The sequence below is a fragment of the Pelophylax lessonae genome (genome assembly GCF_965119305.1).
Source record: "Pelophylax lessonae genome assembly, chromosome: 10".
Taxonomy (NCBI): Eukaryota; Metazoa; Chordata; class Amphibia; order Anura; family Ranidae; genus Pelophylax; species Pelophylax lessonae.
The window spans coordinates 86,481,568-86,500,485 of NC_138777.1; the positions used below are offsets into that span (position 1 = coordinate 86,481,568).

Below are 18,918 nucleotides of genomic sequence, written 5' to 3' on the forward strand. Positions count from 1 at the left end.
GATACTGCATGACCAAGTCTCTTTCCACCCACAGCAACCCAGACATCTCATTCTCTAAGGAGTGAGAGCAGCAGTTTAATGTGTTTCCTGTAATGCTATAGATGATGTCACAGCCTGCTCATTTAGAGTTAGCTGAAATACTGTATTTATGAAGAAACCCATCCACCAGGGGTTGTACTATTGATTGAACTTATTTATACACTGCTCCAAAAAAATTAAAGGAACACTTTGAAAACACATCAGATCTCAATGGGGAAAAATATCATGCCGGATATCTATCCTGATATGGACTAGGTAATGTGTTGGGAAGGAAAGGATGCAACATTGATGGAAATGAAACTTATCAACCTACAGAGGGCTGAATTCAAAGACACCCCAAAATCAAAAAGAAAAAATGATGCAGCAGGCTAGTCTATTTTGCTGAAATTTCATTGCAGCAACTCAAAATGGTACTCAGTAGTTTGTATGGCCCCCAGGTACTTGTATGCATGCCGACAAAACAAAGCTGAAGCTTGGCTTGGGTGCCCCTATAGCAAGCTGCTTGCTATGGGGGCACTCCACAGGAGGGAGAGGCCAGGAGAGCCAAAGAGGGACTCGACAAGAGGAAGATCTGGGCCAGGTAGGTATAACATGTTTGTTTTTAAAAAAAAAAAAAAAAAAACCTTCTATGGCCCTGTTCAGCTCTTCTAGAGCAGTGGTTCTCAATTCCGGTCCTCGGGACCCACTAACAGGCCAGATTTTAAGTATTACCTTGGGGGATGCAGACTAGAATACTGCAATCACTGAGCAGCAAATGAGATCACCTGTGATGTAATTTAGTTATCTTGCAAACCTGGCCTGTTGGTGGGTCCCGAGGACCGGAGTTGAGAACCACTGCTTTAGAGTAACTGCCTCTCTCTAGGAATCTCCTCCATGCTCCTGAGACTGTGCTGGGAGATACAGCAAACCTTCTGGAAATGGCACGTATTGATGTGCCATCCTGGAGGAGTTGGACTGCCCGTGCAACCTCTATAGTGTCCAGGTATCACCTCATGCTACCAATAGTGACGACCTCCTCTGCTACTAAACTGATCATATCAATATCCCAGGAGTTTAATTGACATGATGCTATACTCTGATTAAGAAGCGTTCCTTTAATTTTTTTGAGCAGTGTATTAGTAAACAGTAGACCAAAGTTCACTTTTATTAAAAGGTTCTCTTTTACAATATGGTAGAAAAAGTCCTTGTAAAATCCATACAAATCCCCATAGTGGGCATACAGTGATTTTGTGTGTGTGTGTGTGTGTATATTGCTTTGGTGTACATATACTTAGCCCTGCATACTTACAAATACATTTTTTTTTTTCCCCCCGAATGCTCTTTACAGAGGTACGTGGATGGAGGAATTTCTGATAATCTGCCTCAGTATGAACTGAAGAATACTATCACCGTCTCGCCATTCTCAGGAGAAAGTGACATTTGTCCCCGTGATGGCTGCACCAACATTCATGAACTCAGAGTCACCAACACCAGCATACAGTTTAACCTCAGTAACTTGTATCGACTGTCAAAAGCCCTCTTTCCTCCAGAGCCCCAGGTAAATAGGAGCCTAATATAAATGTGTTGTTAGAGTGATTGGAGGATAAGTAGAAACAGACAGCCTGTCAGGTTTTTGGCCAGATCAGGACTAAAGCCTGGTACACACTATTCATTTTTTTTTTTTTTCTGGTTCAACGAAAATAAAACTGTCAGTTTTAGTCGGAGCCGCTATACTAACTATGCAAAGTTAGTACAGCGATCTCCCCCCCTGAGCTATTGTGTTCTGACAGGAGGACGGCCCTTGCCAGAACACTCTGATCAGCGCTCTCTGCCATTGGCTGAGAGCGCTGATCAGGAGTCCATCGGCTGCTGGTTTTCCAGCATGCATGTCCGACACAAGCCGGCCAAACCAACATACACAAGGGCAGAATGTTGGTAGTATTTTTTTTATTGAAGCAGCAAATTTCTTCCGACATTCTGCCCGTGTGTACCCGGCTTAAGTCTCGTGTATGGCCATGCAGATACTGTCTCATAACCTTTGTCTGGAGATTGGGGAAATGGTTGTCTTTTAGTAGGGCTAGGTTTGCACTAACGCAGGGGCAGAAATGTGTGTAACTGGCATGCATTCCCATACCTGCAGGCTTAATCTTTAGTTCTTAATGATACACCCATGCATCTGTAAAACGCATACGTTTTTGGGTGCATGAAGTCAATGAAAAAGCATGTGGTTTCCCTGCGGCTGCAGTTTTGATAAAGATGTAGGGGCCTTTTCCCTGCGTTTTCTGCAGGCTGCTGTGCCGGTGCAAAGAACACATTGATGTGAACCCAGTCTAAATGGAAACTTCAACGTCTGTAGGTAGGTAGAGGAGTTACTGTTAAGTGCAACAGTTCTTAGAGGATGGTCCTCACCAACTCTTAGGTGAAGTTCACCTCCCATTGGAAGATTTCCTCTCTATTACTGTTCTAGTGACAACACAAAATTACTTTCACTTTTGGTGATATTGATAAACATGACAAATAGAGGTTGAATCTCTTTAACAGGGGCACAGACAGCAATAAAAATTGACAGGTGTTCTAATCTCTCTCCACTCTATCAAACATTTAAAAAGTTTTGCCTTTTAGTTATAGGTATAGTATACTTCAATTGTATATTAAACTGTATTTATCATATGGAGCACTTTATCGCCATCTAGTGACATACAATGAAAATTACAGTTGTAAATACTATCCATACTGCAATCCAGATAATGGATAACTGAGTGGATCAATAAATAGGGGCCCTTTCATACGAATGCACTTTTTAGCAGTTTAGGGCTCTTTCACACGAATGCACTTTGATGCATTCCCATTTCCTTACAATGTAAGGTGCCTTTTTGGTGCGCTTTTGAAAAGCTTCAATAAAGATGCACACTGCAGGACTGCAGCACACCTGTAGTGTAAACTGCTACATGGAACTTAATGGGGAAAAGTCTTTATGCACTTTTGTCGCCCTGGAAAAGCACTGCAAAAGTATACCAGTGTGAAAGGGGCCTAACCTGCCTTGCTCTATTATGTAGTAGCTAAAGGTTCAGGAGACCTATGCGACATGAATATTTTATATTCCATTTCTTCATCTTCAAGCACCTATAAAATATTACACTAAATACAACATACAAAAAGCCTTGTTTACCACTTATGAAAAATATTTAAATATTAATTTGAATATATTACTCATTTGTGAAGCGGACCCATAATCCTGGTAATAAATACAATACATAATCCTTAACAGAGCCTGGCAAACACGGCACTGAGTGTATATTCTGCCTGACAACCAACTGCTACACAGAGTCTTTCTGCCTTGTTCCTAGCTATATTTTAATTACTTTGATTATATTGTAGGAGTGTAGAAATACTATGAACAGTTGTCCAGACGTGTCCAGTGAACTGGTTCTACCAGCTTGCTTGAGTTTCCAAGAGCATAAGGATCTAATTAAATGAGCTTAGACATTGTAATGACCACAGACAAGGCTGGTATGGTAATATAAATCAATATAGTTGTAGTCTCATTAATAGGAAACAATATAAATCAATGCTGTCCAACTCTTTAATGCAGGTGGGTATAGGGCCTATTTTTCTTCCTCCTATATGTTGGTGCTATTTTAATTTAGCATATTTAGAAATATGGACCTGGATAAATTGTAAATATTCATTAATAGAATTTAATTGAGGCCATAATTTAGTAAATCAAGTTTTTAATTTGAATGCTAAAAAGCCTGTATTGGCGTCTCTCCCCTATTCTGTAAATTAAAGGAGTTTTGCATAATTTCCAGCACACCAGCCCCACTGACCTTGCATAAGTCATTTTTCTGTCCATGTGCGGTCACTGTTCTACATACAATGTCATCATGCCTGTATGCAGCCTTTATTTCCCCATGTCTTCCACTTCATTTCCACATGCCAAATACAAACACACATCATACACTACACTCTCTTGAACAATTTTCAGTGGCACGAACCCCGAGTAACTAATTTCTTCCATTTTCTTGTTACAAAGCACAAAGACAGTATATAATATTACAATCAGTATATAATTGCATACAATACACATCTTATCGCAAAGAAGAAACAAGGGCACTTTTATATACAATGCATGCAGGGCACACGTTGACTTAGAATATTCTAACCTTCGCCTCCTTTGAAAGAGTCAAGTCTTAGATGGATAGGCTTGGGCAAGACCTGGTTGCAGACAATCCAGAGCACCTAGTGGGGAAAATTTACAAAGCTATGTATTTCTTTGTTCTTAATTTAGCAGCCCCAGATTACAGTAGCAATTGCTTATTAATACACTGCTCAAAACAACCCAACTCCTGGGATATTGATCTGGTCAGTTAAGTAGCAGAGGGGGTTGGTAATCAGTTTCCGCTGTTTTGGTGTTAATCAAATCAACAAGAGGGACACTAGATGGGCAACAATGAGACGACCTCCAAAACAGGAATGGTTTTACAGGTGGATGCCACTGACATTTTCTTTTCCCTACTCTTTTCTGACTGTTTTTTCACTAGTTTTGCTTGTGGCGAGGGTCGTGTCACTACTGGTAGCGTGAGGCGATACCTGGACCTTTTAGAGCAGGGGTCTTCAAACTATGGCCCTCCAGTTGTTTGGGAACTATAATTCCCATCATGCCTAATCATGTCTGTGAATGTCAGAGTTTTACAATGCCTCAAGGGACGTGTAGTTCCGCAACAGCTGGAGGGCCGTAGTTTGAGGATCCCTGCTTTAAAGGTTGCACATGCAGTTCAAGGATGGCACATCAATACGTGCCATTGCCAGAAGGTTTGATGTGTCTCCCAGCACAGTTTCAAGAGCATGGATTCCTGGAGACAGGCAGTTACTCTAGGAGAGCTGGACAGGGCCATAGAAGGTCCTTAACCCATCAGCAGGACCGGTATCTGCTCCTTTGTGCAAGGAGGAACAGGATAACAACTGCCAGAACCCTACAAAATTACCTCCAGCAGGCAACTCGTGTGAATGTCTCTGACCAAACATTCAGAAACAGACTTCACAAGGATGGCCTGAGGGCCCAGCCTCCTCTAGTGGGCCCTGTGCTCACTGCCCGGCACCGTAGAGCTCCATTGGCATTTGCCATTGAACACCAGAATTAGCAGGTCTGCCCTGAGCACATGTGAGAAACGTGAAAAGGTCTGGAGAAGCCGTGGAGAATGTTATGCTGCCTGTAAAATCACGCATGACTGGTTTGGTGGTGGGTCTGTGATGGTCTGGGGAGGCATATCCATGGAGGGACGCACAGACCTCTACAGGCTAGACAATGGCACCCTGACTGCCATTAGGTATAAGGATGAAATCCTTGGACCCATTGTCAGACCCTACTCTGGTGCAGTGGGTCCTGGGGTCCTCCTGGTGCACGACAATGCCCGACCCTATGTTGCAAGACTTTGCAGCCAGTTCCTGGAGGATGAAGGAATTGAAACCGTTGACAGGCCCTCACGCTCATCTAACCTAAATCTAATAGAACCTCCCTGGGACATTATGTGCTGGGCCATCGGACGACGCTAAGTTTCACCAAAGTCTGTTCAGGAGCTTAGTGATGCCCTGGTCCAGATCTGGGAGGAAATACCCCAGTACACCATCCGTTGTCTCATTAGGAGCATGCCCAGATGTTGTCAGGCATGCATACAAGCACGTGGGGGCCATACACACTACTGAGGACCATTTTTGAGTTGCTGCAATGAAATTTCAGCAAAATGGACTAGCCTGCTGCATCATTTTTTCACCTTTTTTTTGGGGTGTCTTTGAATATGGCCCTCTGTAGGTTGATGATAATTTACATCAAATATTTGTGGCATCCTTTCCTTCCTTACACATTACCCAGTCCATATCAGTATAGACAATCGAGATTCAGCATGTTTTTTTGTCAATCATTTCCATTTTATCTCTTGCTGTTGACAATTGGGAGAGGTAAATAATACATTGTGCCAGCAAAAATGCCCCCAGCTGAGCAAGGAAGGGACTTGGTGAACCTAGTTGGGTATTACTGATTCACATCAAGTCTGAGTCCTAGAAAAATCATTCTAAAACTACAGGCAAGAAAAAAACCTGTGCTGATAGTTACACAAAATGTATGGTATGTTATCATTGTTCGGGTACATTCCTTTTTATTATGTGTAATGTTTTTTTATTTCATTTTTCCTTTTTTAGGTGCTCAAAGACATGTGTAAGCAAGGCTACAGGGATGCATTACATTTCTTAAAGCGGAATGGTAGGTACATTTATAATTCTGTGTTGCATCTATATGTAATTACTGACTTGTATTAATTTAAAAATGGAAATTATAGTTGAAGTGTATCTAAAGCCAAAATTCCTTTTTTAGATGGAGTGGTGAGGGTAGAAACCCTATCAGGTTTTTATTGCTGTCAGTTTCCCCGTTTAGTAACTGTATTTGTCCAGGTGGCCACTGTCACCAGGACTGGAAGTGAGGGAACATCCAAAAATGATGGGCTGTCAGGAGAGAAGGAATAAAGAAACCTTCCAATGCGGACACTTGTTCTGGTGACTACTACCTCACTTTAAATAGATTTCCTCTTCCTTCCTGTTGTCTCAACATAAGTCAAGGGAAATCTCACCAGTGGGACACAGATAGCAAAAATACTGACAGGGATTTTAAATATGAATTTCAGGTATGGTAATCGTTTATACCATGCCGGCTAGAATCTGCAAATCACTGTAGTAGGCATTCCTACTACAGTGATCTCCACTAGCTGCAAGTCCACTGCCGAACGGCTGCCATGCTGAATTGTGAACACAGGAGGTTATCCACTCAGAGTGAGGGCCGTTTAGAGATTTTTTTGCTTTTTCTCAGTGAAAGCAATACCATACCTGGAATTCTTCTTCATTTTTCCATACTTTAACCAAAAAAGAAGTTGAACATTAGACACACTTTAAAATCGGAGTGAGTAGATTACAACTAGAGAGAGGCAAATTGAATATTCAGGCTTAATATTTACCTTGGATGGAGCCAGCTTGCTTTAGGCAAATATACACAAGGTTCTGATGAGTTACACTATTATATTACACTGACTTTGAAAGAGCCCCCCCCCCCCCCCCCCACACACACACACTGACTCAAATATACCCTAATATTGTCAAAAATATTGGGATGCCTGCCTTTAAACACACTTGAACTTTAATGGCATTCCATTTCTAGTCCATAGGGTTCAATATTGAGTTGGCCCACCCTTTTGCAGCTATAATTGCTTCAACTAGCTCATCCATGTGTTTATGGACCTTGTTTTGTGCACTGGTGCGCAGTTATGTTGGAACAGGAAGGGCCATCCCCAAACTGTTCCCACAAAGTTGGAAGCATGAAATTGTCCAAAATGTCTTGGTACGCTAATACCTTAAGAGTTCCCTTCACTGGAACTAAGGGGCCAAGCCCAACCCCTGAAAAACAACCCCACACCATAATCATCACAAAGCAAGGTCCATAAAGACATGGATAAGCAAGGTCCATAAAGACATGGATAAGCAAGTTTGGGGTGGAGGAACTTGACTGGCCTGCTCAGTCCTGACCTCAACCCGATAGAACACCTTTGGGGTAAATTAGAGCGGAGACTGCGAGCCAGGCCTTCTCTTCAACATCAGTGCCTGATCTCACAAATGCCCTTCTGGAAGAATGGTCAAACATTCCCATACACACACTTCTAAATCTTGTGAACAGCCTTCCCAGAAGAGTTGAAGCTGGTATTGCTGCAAAGGGTGGGCCAACTCAATATTGAACCCTACGGACAAAGACTGTGATGCCATTAAAGTTCATGTGCGTGTAAAGGCAGGTGTCCCAATATCTTTGGCAATATAGCGTATTTAAGAGTATTGTAGGAACCTTTTGATCACTATTATTTGGGCAGGTCTAGATATAAACATATCTAAGTGTTTGTGCGTTCTTCAGAGCCCTCACCAATAGTCAGTTTCATTCATCCAGTACATCAGTATTGTGTTGTAGTATTTCGCTGCATGGCTGTCTTTTTATTTTTCCATCTCTTTTCCTGATTTACAAGCAGTAGAAAATAGGCATCAGGTAATTGGCAGATCTACCTGTCATTGTGTCACCAGGCCTGATTTCTAGTGGCATTGTTAATTAGACCAATGTCTAGCAGTTTACATTTTTAATGTTTGTTTCCCATAGGCCAAGTAGGTAATGAAAACTGATGAATACAAAAGAGGGCAAATAAATCACCAATCCCAGCGCACATGAAATAATGTAAAGTCAAACATAAAATTCATTGCACAATAAGCCGCTACTATATTGAAACATTTTCCATCAGAACCATATATGCTTAAAATCACGTAAAATCATTGAAGCATTAGCAGCGCTCAACCGTTGTTTTATACACCGTATACATCCAAACAGTTCAGGGTTATTGCACCACATGATCAATGCGACTGATAGTAGTAGAGTAGCGTCACTCTAAAATCTTGAAAGTGTTAGGGATGATCGAACATAACAGCCCCTTCACCACACCTCATGAGAACCTCTCCCTTCAGATGTTGCACTCGCCCGATCCTAAAAAAATGATCACCTTTTGATAATATCCTGATCGCATGAGGTCTCCTTAGAAATCAGATCCTTTTCTGATCACGGTGTCTCTCCTATTAAAAAGAAATAGGCTACATAGCCTAATCCTGTTAGGACATTTTATTCCCCAAAATCCTCCTTAAAATTGCACTTACAAACGTTAAACAATTACAGCATAGATATGTCAAATAGCGACTGCTCAGCACACACAATCATGCATATGGTGTGTAATACAGCGATTGAGCGCTGCTAATGCTTCAATGATTTTATTTGATTTCAAGCATATATGGGTATGAGTGAAAACTGATAGTGGTAAAGACAGAGCAAGGGTTTAAGGTTCCTGCCTGTCCTGTTTTTGGTTATTTTCTTCCATCACCAGAAGAGATTTTCCATAAAAAGTGGCCTGCTTCATCTATCTATCTGCATTGTTAGCCTTGACCCACTGGTAATGACCATATTTTATTATTTTTTTTATCCAGAAAGTTCTATCACACAAAAGCAATCCTATTTCACAAATAGGGCTACAGTAAGGAAAAAGTATGATTGAAATATCTGTCACTTAGATATGCGGTTTCTGATTCATTGTCTTTTATAAAAATAAAATAAATTACTTTCACTTTACTGTTGCTGTCAAGTGACAAATACTGCCTGAGGGTTGTTATTTGCTCAGACACACAATCTGTAATCTCACATGCCACCCAACCATGTAAAAAAAAAAAGAAAAATCTCATTACCTGAAAGGAATGTAAAAATGCATGTGGGGAAGAATGTGTAAAAATCACAAGTATTATTATTATTATTATTATTATTATTATTTTTTTTTTTAGGAATACTACTTCTGATGCACTTAACTCTAAGTGCCGGTTCACATTCTTGCGGCTGCGGCGATCGCATGTAATGTCGGAGCGCGCTGCGCCTTCATTACATGCGATCGGCTGTGCGGTGCGAGTTCAGCCATACACTTTGTATGGCTGAATTCGCACCAAACACGCACAGGACCCTTTTTTTCAGCCGCATCAGGATCGGATCGCACAGTGGTTCACACTTGTGCGATCCGATCCTGTGCGAACTGTAAAGATCGCACTGCGATATGCGATCAAACTGGGGGTGTCGTTATTATTTCATTGACACCCCCAGTGTATCACATATGGCAGTGTGAACTGCCAGGGGTGCGTTTGCGATGCGGGAACAGGCTGCGAATTCGCAGCCTTCCCGCATCGCATAAGTGTGACCCGGACCTAAGGGTCCATTCTCCCCAGCCGCTGGATTACAATGCAGCGGCTGGTGTGTGGTCCGGCAGGCTGGGCAGAGCCACATAAACTGTGTCAAATTCCAAAATATACAGAATGCTGCCAAAAAAAGAGGCAGCAGAATGGCTCCATGTTATAACATAATTATGAGTGTAACATTAAAGATGGAATTGGGCTTTAAACTACACAAGAAAAAACTGTTATTTCCTATGATTGTCCTTCTGGGGTTTTGCTTTGTTGCTTGATGATGTGAGCTCAAGCTTTCCTGCAGAAAGGGCATGAATGTTTTTTTTTAGTTTTCATATAGCATCTGCATAAAAGTACACATATCAGAACATGTATTTTTTTAACAATTGTAAATAATTAAAACTAGTCGGTGATTTTAGCAAAAGAAAGGAGTTCAAATATATTTTTTTACTTTTATTTCTTTGTCACTTGTTTTTATGTTTATGTCATCATTTGTCATGTTTGTTTTTTCCACCAATAATGAGATTTGTTATATTTTAATCGTACGGTACATGACAAAGGCAAAGTATTCCCTTGGTTATTTTCACTTTCAGGTAATTGGACACTGGCAAGGTTTTCAGACCCATGCCCACTGGGGCTAATGTCCTAAGGTGATGAACCTCTTCTCCCTTGTGGAGAAATCACGCTTAACTAGTTTATTATTTTATCTTTGAATTTGTCTGTCAAGTCCTCTGTCTTCTAATGGCACAGGTAGAAGCAACATATCTGGATCCACCTTGGGAACTTTCCCTGGACCCCATGCTGTAGGGGAAGACCTGTAATGTTGCTTCAGGCACTGGATTCTGCACAGGTCCTCACCTTTGCACTTTGTGTAACGTGTAATTAGCCACAGGATACTTTACAGGTCCAGAACCGTGGTCCATCCCTACTGAACCCAATCCCTAAAGACTCCTTCCAGGGTATGATCACCTTGACTGGTGAAGCTTAAACTTTAGATATGGCCCTGACAGGTAAAACAGGGTCACCCTGTATCTCTGGCTTTTAGTGTGAAAGCTGGAACTATATTTGAAATGTATTCACTTTCATTGTAAACTTTTCAAATCTGATCCTAAAACTCAACCACTCAGAGTTTAGTCTCAGGTGGTCACCTCTTCTCCTCTTCACCGCTACCAATCAGAGTACCCTTCCATTCATTCAGAAAATGCAAAGCATTCTCTGAATGGAGCTCATGCAGAGTGGCCAACCTGTGTTCAGAATGCGGCAGAGCATCCACTCAGTATGGCACCCAGAAGCAAGTGGAGATCACTGGAGTAGTAATGTCTACTTCAGTGATTTCCGGCTTCGGCATTGGCCAGGTGGTATTATTAGTCAGGATTTATATAGTGCCAACAGTTTACGCAGCACTTTAAAATATAAATGGGGACAGTACAATCACAATACCATTCAATACAGAAGGAATAGCAGGGCTCTGCTCATGGAGCTTACAATCTAAAGGGAGAGGGGGTGGTGCAAAAGATAAAAGCTGCAGGGGATAATCTGATGGCGGTTACTCAAGCACAGTTCTTGGGTGGAGGGGGGGAAGGCTTCCCTGAATAAATTTGTTTTCAAGGATCGCCTAAAGGTGGATAGGGTAGGAGCTGACCGGATATATTGGACAGGGAGTTCCAGAGGATGGGGGAGGCGCTGGAAAAATCCTGGAGGCGAGTGTGGGAGGAAGTAACATGGAAGTTAGAGAGCAGGCGGTCTTGGGAGGAGCGGAGAGGACAATTTAGGTGATATCTGCAGATGAGGTTGGTGATATAGCTGGGGGCGATGTTGTGAATGGCCTTGTATGTTGTGGTTAGTATTTTGAATTTTATACAATGGGGGTAGTGGAAGTCCAGTGAAGAGACTGGCAGAGAGGAGAAGCAGTCTCAGATCCGTTAGTAAGGTTTATTAGTCTAGCAGCAGCATTTATAATGGGCTGAAGGGGTAAAGCCTGGGTAAAGGTAGACCAGTAAGGACGGAGCAGTAGTAATTAAGTTTTGTGGTGTCGTTAGTCAAAAAGGGGCAAATTCTGTAAATGGTGTGGAGGTTAAGGTTAAACAATTTAGCCAATGATTGGATGTGGGGGCTGAAGTAGAGGTCAGAGTCTAGGATTACACCCAGCACCCTGGCATGTGTGGAGGGACCAGTGGTTGTGCCGTTGATCTCAATGGTAAAGTCATAGGGAGGGAATAGAGGAGGAGGAAATATTACAAACTCAGTTTTAGAAAGATTGGGCTTAAGGAGGTGGTGTGACATCCATACTAATATGTCGCTCATTAAATTTGTGATACGTGAGGAGATTGAGGAGGTGTATTGAGGAGTGGAGAGATTGACCTGGCTGTCATCAGTGTGGAGGTGTTATTGGAGTGCATAGTTATGGTATATGCATTGTTACATTCGTCCAATCTTTGGTTAATTGCTGGTATATCTTCCTAAATTACCTCTCTTTCAAAGTGGCCCTTTTTAATAGCTAAAGGGCAAATCTCCTCTTGCGCATTTACATGCCCAGTTCATGAGATCGGTGGGCAATTGTTGCTTTCCAGCACTAGGTCTCTGTAGCCCAGCTTTATAAGGCTGCCATCCAGTCCTTCATTTGTATCTTTTCAAAATTCTACAAGATAGGCATTCAACCTCCTGTTAATGCAGCTTTTAGCTGCAAGGTTCTTACAGCAGCACCCTGAAGTTGGGTCTGTCCACCCTTGTTATTGGGCCTATTTAAACAGTTCTGTTTGCCTAGTTGTAGCCCACCCTTCTCATTCATTGCTTGGGGATGCCACAGGGTCTATGAGGGTCTATGGGTACTTTGCCTGTGTCCTGTACTGTAGTCCCAAATATGTAATTTACAGGCAAGTCCAAATTCCTCTTTTTTGTTGCCATTGAAAGTGTGTGGAGTAATGCTAAACTGTAACTTTATTTTAACAGGACTACTTAACCAGCCACAGCCTATGAGATATCTTGCCTTGCCACCTGCTGCCATTCCACCTAATCAGAATGAGGAGAACAATGAGGAGAAGGAACAGTCTACAGAAAACTCTGCAGTAGAGGAGGCTGAGGAACATGTGTTTGAACATCTTCCTCAGAGACTCAATCAGGGTAAGGGTCTTGTTAAACAACTTTCCAATTACCAAAAAGTTATTGTTTTTTTTTTAATTTAAGAAAATTGGCAAAGTTCATTACAAAAAGTGTAAAACTATACCACAAAGAAACAAATAAAAGAAACGTTTACATCATCATCATTGGTAGAATGGAACAGGTTTGTAGGTCCCTTTAAGAGAAGTATGGGGTTATTGCCCATTTATACTTACCTAGGAGGATGCATCATCAGTCGAATTCTGCATCTGTCCCCCGGGCGCCTCTGCACTGAGAACCGAGCGATTGAACACCGCCGATTGCTCGGTTGTGACAGCTCCCTGAGCACAGTCAGCAGCTCTTTGCTCTGCTCCCTCCTCGCTCATTGGAGCGCTGAGCTGTGGAGGGGTGGGGAGCAGGAGGCTCAGGCTCTCAGCGGTTCGCTTAGAGGCTGAGCCTGGTGTCGGTCCAGGCACCGCGTCATAATGACCACGGAGTCCGATGCTGCATCCTCCTAGGTAAGTATAAATGGGCAATAACCGCTCCCTGGGCACAGTCAGCAGCTCTTTGCTCTGCTCCCTCCTCGCTCATTGGAGTGCTGAGCTGTGGAGGGGTGGGGAGCAGGAGGCTCAGGCTCTCAGCGGTTCGCTTAGAGGCTGAGCCTGATGTCGGTCCAGGCACCTGGCTGATCCCAACTCCGTGGTCATTATGACGCGGTGCCTGGACCGACTTATGTGACGGACTTCATACCGATCTCTGCTGAAAACGGGTCACAGGAGTGCAGAACGAACTGCACTCCTGTGATCCATAGGAGATTTACAGCCAAATTAGCTTTGACTGTACATCTCCTTTTTAATTCTGTCTGCTTACAAGCAAACTGTAAAATAATTGTACATATAAGGGGCCCCATTCACCTGGTGAATGATGAGTGACGTTTTACTCTACCTGTTACTCTACTATTTTACTCTACCTCTACCTCTCATCTGTTACGGCAGCAATTGCTTTGTATGTGCTCCGTTCACATTACAATGCTTGTGAGATGTGCGATGTGGAAAACTGCAGACGTGCATTAGGTAGAACTGCAGGTCACCACTCCGCATTGTTCTGCTGCATGAAGACTTGAATGGATTGTACTTTTTTGTACACTCCCAATAAAAAAAAAAAGTCAGCGCATTGTACCACCCATCAAATGGACACCACCTCGCAAGCTGAAACAAAGTGGCTAAGGTGAACCCCCACACAGGATGAAAAAGGATGTGTGGATACATTGGATGATTTACTAAAGAAGACAATTTGGCTATTCATACTTGGCAGTCAGGCAAAGCTGTAATGCAGGTTCTGCTTCTATACAGAGAACTAATACTTTCTGTCTTTTCAGCACTACTGGAGGCCTGTACAGAGAAGCGCAGTGTATACCTATCAATATCTAATCTGCTGCCGGTACGCTTGGCATCTGCGATGATGCTGCCCTATACTTTACCTCTGGAATCTGCATTGTCTTTCACAGTCAGGTAATTATCAGACTGGAATTTTACAGTTTAATGCAAAAGTTGCCTTTTATTAACCGGTTGCCGACCGCCGCACGACTATATACTGCGGCGGTCAGCCCCGGCCAGGCAGAGTGACGTATCGGTACGTCACTCGCCTGTCACTGACTTGCGAGCCTATCGCGGGCGGGCGCGCGCCCGCCGCGGCTCGTTCACAGGCAAGTCAGTGCGTGTGACCGGCGGACTCGATGTCCGCCAGTCACACAGCGATCGCTCCTGTGAAGGAAGAAAGACAGAGCAGCTTGTGTAAACAAGCTGCCTGTCAGTTCTCCCTGTGTAAAAGTGAAGATCTGTCCGTTCTACTATGTAGAACGGTTGATCTTTGCTTTTACACCAATAGGAATGTCCCTACACAGTTAGAATCACGCCCCTAGGACACACTTAACCCCTCCCTGTCCAATAAAGTTAACCCCTTCCCTGCCAGTGTCATTTTTGCAGTAACAGTGCATATGTATAGCACTGATTACTGCAGTAATGTCACTGGTAACCCCAAAAGTGTCAAAAATGTCAGTCAAGGGTCCGATCTGTCCGCCGCAATGTCGCAGTACCGAAAAAAAAATCGCAGATCGCCGCCATTACGCGTTAAAAAAAAAAACACCAAAAATGACAAAAATCTTTCCCTTTGTTAGTAAACGCGATAACTTTTGCGCAAACCAATCAAAATACGCTTTTTGCGATTTTTTTTTTTTACCAAACATAGGTAGCATAAAACAAATTGGCCGAAAAATGTTAAAAAATTTTGATTTTTACTTTTTTTTTTGGGGAATTTCATATAAAAAAATGTGAAAAATATTGTTATTTTTGCAAAATTTACGCTCTTTTTTTGTTTATAGCGCGTGATCAAAAAATCGCACAGGTGATCAAATACCACCAAAAGAAAGCTCTGTTTGTGGGAAAAAAAGGACGTCAAATTCGTTTAGGTACAGCGTCGCACGACCGCGCAATTGTCCGTTAAAGTCACGCAGTAAAAAATCGCAAAAAAACCCCTGGTCCTTTAGCAGCCAAATCCTCCGGGGCTTAAGTGGTTAAAAAGAGTCACATCCACAAAATATGCTTTGGTGATCTAGTTAGCAAATGTAACTTCAGTTCTATTTTGTATGATTTCATACAGAGCCACCACCCTTCGCTGCACATTTTTACATTATCCTTGAGTATCTGTAGCTGTAGGGGTTGAAGTAGCCCCATAGTTGGACACTGACACCTTCAGGAATGAAGAGGAACTGCAACAGAAGTGCCCTTATAATGGGAGGCAGAAATAAAATGAACATGCAGATCTTTGAAATGCATTTTGATGTGCTAAATGTCTCCAGCAGAGACTGGCATTAAATACATACCTGGAGACCTATATCCTTGTATAGCATTTACTGGAAATTGTAAACTATATATAGTAGAATTGTGTGTACTGCTTTGTTAAAATGCACGTGAGAGCTCTACAAACATAGCTTTAATTTCTTACACTCTACATTAACCTTGTTTGGAATATGTAGAAGAATAGATAGCTTATCAGGCATATAGTTGGGGAAAGTGGATATTGTATTAGATGCTACAATCTAACTGTCCTAATGTGGCTGCGGGAAGAGCTGCACTGTAAAATAGTGAGCTGAAAGCTAAGAGAACATTGTTAGATAGCACATAAGGAAACATTCCATCAGTGCATTGGCTTTAATTATTTGTGATTGTTTTTGTTTTTTTGGTTTTAGACTTTTGGAATGGCTGCCTGATGTGCCCGAGGATATTCAGTGGATTAAAGATCAGACACACAAAGTATGTCGCTATATTCTAAGGAAAGCTAAGAAGAAGCTGGGCAGTCACATATCAGCTAGGTATGCAAACTTGTATATAGTTTAATATTTCCATGGTTAAATGAAAAACCCCAATCCAAGTGTTTTTTCAGTTAGATAATAACAAAAGAAAATGCACTGTGCTACAGATAATCCTAGTTTTAAAAAAAAAAAAAATATATATATATATATTATATATATATATATTTCTCTTTCGTTCATTGAGGGACACAGCTCCTGATCTATTTGACCATTGGGTAATACTTCCCCCTCAGTTTTCTTTTTCCTGCCTAGACAGGAGTAAGGACCTAGTTCCTTGCTGGGATCTCTGGTCCTGGCAATTTTTTCTTTTTTGATAGATTTTTTTTTTTTTCCTGTGAGATCTACAATCAACTGCCAGACTGGGCGATGGGCTGGATAATCTAGATCCAGTGGTCACCACAGTCTGGCCAGCGAGCGCGTGCAAACCTCCGCTCCGCGCTAGGTCGGCCGTGACATAGCCCCACTGGACGGGGACTGGCCTGCGAGATAAACTCCTTGCGAGGTTGCATACGACTGGGTCTCTGCCTGTGTCTTTTCGATGGCGAGGAGGTTCTGTCTGGAGCGGTGCCTGCCTCATTCCTGGTATGGTGAGTAGCTATCCCCCCTCGCCCCTGGAGGGTTTTGGGGTGGATGCGGGCCCCTCCCTGGGACTGTCTGACCCCTGGGTTGCCCTCCCTCCCGTTAGCCCCCCCCCCCCTTGAGCTGAAGCTGCGGCGGAGGCACTGGTTTGCTTTGGCACTCACAAGCAGTCTAGAGTGGCGAAGGTGTTTCCGTTTCCTTCCTATTTTGACAGATTTGATGCAAAAGAGTGGGAACGTCCAAAACGTCCCTTTGTGGTCTCTAAGCGATTTGAAGATTTTGAAGAGTCCCTCCTTAAGAAGTGGACTGTTCAACCAGTGGTGGATTCCCCAGTTTCCAAGTTGAATAAGGCAACTATGATTCTGGATGAAGAATCGAGGATCCGGCTGACAGAAAGTTGGAGGCTGTGGCCGACAGTATGTTCACTGTGGCCGGCTGGGCATTCAGACCGGTCTTCACCATTGCCCTGGTGTCACAAACTCTGACCGAGTGGGCTAAGCTATTACGCCGTGACCTGGAGGGTGAGCATCTCCCCCCTGTATTGGCAGAGCTGGCGGACCAGTTGGTCCAGGGGCTGCAGTTTATCTGTAATGCCTCTTTTTTGGATGCAGCTCCCCTGATTTTCTAGGCTGTCTGTTTCTGCAGTGGTCCTTAAGCGTGTTTTGTGGCTCAAATGTTGGTCTGCGGACCAGACCTTTTTAAAAAAGCCTTAACTGATCGCCTGTTTGGACTACCCTGGATGATATCATTAAGAGTCTCACAGGGGGGGAAGAGCACCTTTCTTCCGCAGGCTAGTAAGGGTAAGGAACCTTGTCGCGGATGTGTCCCATCCTCCTCGGGTGACCGGATGTTTTTTCATCCCTCAGGGTCGGCTGACAAAGGGTTCAAAGCCTTTCAAGGCCTCTTTGGGAGTATCCAAGCAAACTTGGTCTTGCAAGTCCAAAGCGGGTTTCTCTAGGGGGGGGTGGTGGGTGTCTTCGCTTGGTGCAAGACAATTTATTCCACAAAGTGATACAGTCCGGCTACAAGATCAAGTTTCATTCTTACCCTCTGGAGAGATTCTTTCCTTCCAATGTGCACCTGTCCCTGAACCAATTGCAAGCCCTCGGGGAGGTGCAAGACCTGTTACTTCAAGGGGGAATTGTTCCGCTTCCAACTCCCAACAGGGGTTTTATTCAAACCTGTTAACGATTCTGAAGAAAGAAGGCAAGGTGCGTCCAATTCTGTATCTCAAGGCCCTGAACTGCTGTGTGCGGGTACAAAAGTTCAGAATGGAGTCTGTTCGCACGGTGATGACATCCTTGCATCAGGGGGATTTCCTTGCCTCTATCATCATCAAGGATGCTTACTTACACATTCCAATATGTGTCTGTCACCAACGCTTCCTCTGCTTTGCCGTGAGAGAGAAGCATTATCAGTTTGTTACATTACCCTTTGGTCTCGTCTCTGCTCCTCGGGTGTTCACAAAGGTGTTGGCTGCGGTGCTGGCATTCTTACGTCAGCGAGGAATCGCAGTGCTGGGCTATCTTGACGACCTTCTCTTGCGAGCAGAGTATCCTACTGCTCTGATGGACAACGTGAACATCACTATACGGACTCTGAGGGAGTTCGGCAGGCTTCTGAATTTTCAGAAGTATACTCTGGTTCCTTCCATGAAGCTGGACTATCTGGGTCTGACTCTGGTCTCGGCTCTAGCCAGAATGTCCCTTCCTCTGGACAAACTCCAGAAGTTGCATGCTGCAATTCATCTTTTGCTGTCCAGCAGGTGTTTGTCCCTCCGGACTTGAACGAGGGTGCTGGGCCTGATAGTTTCTACCTTTGCGGTGGTCCCGTTTGCACAGTTCCATATGAAGTCCCTGCAAAGGGAGATCTTGGCCAAATGGAACAAGTGTCCGAAGTCTCTGGACAATCAGATCCGGCTGAGCCGAAAAACAAGAGTCTCTGATCTGGTGGCTTTGCTCTCCAGCTCTTAGCCAGGGCAAATCTTTTCTCTCCTTGTAATGGGCAGTGGTCACCACGGATGCCAGTCTGTCCGGGTGGGGAGGTGTCCTGGGTCGGCACTCCGCTCA

General features: G+C 43.4%; 1 protein-coding gene across 2 annotated transcripts in view; it reads left to right on the forward strand.

The window, feature by feature from the left end:
* PNPLA2 (patatin like domain 2, triacylglycerol lipase) overlaps positions 1-18,918 on the forward strand; it is a 74,489-nt gene that overhangs the window by 47,374 nt on the left and 8,197 nt on the right. For both annotated transcript variants that reach the window (XM_082271096.1, XM_082271095.1), the window contains exons 5-9: positions 1,367-1,576; positions 6,214-6,274; positions 12,754-12,924; positions 14,279-14,411; positions 16,148-16,270. In XM_082271096.1, coding sequence (XP_082127222.1) covers positions 1,367-1,576; positions 6,214-6,274; positions 12,754-12,924; positions 14,279-14,411; positions 16,148-16,270 — 698 coding nt within the window. The remainder of the gene's footprint in view (positions 1-1,366; positions 1,577-6,213; positions 6,275-12,753; positions 12,925-14,278; positions 14,412-16,147; positions 16,271-18,918) is intronic.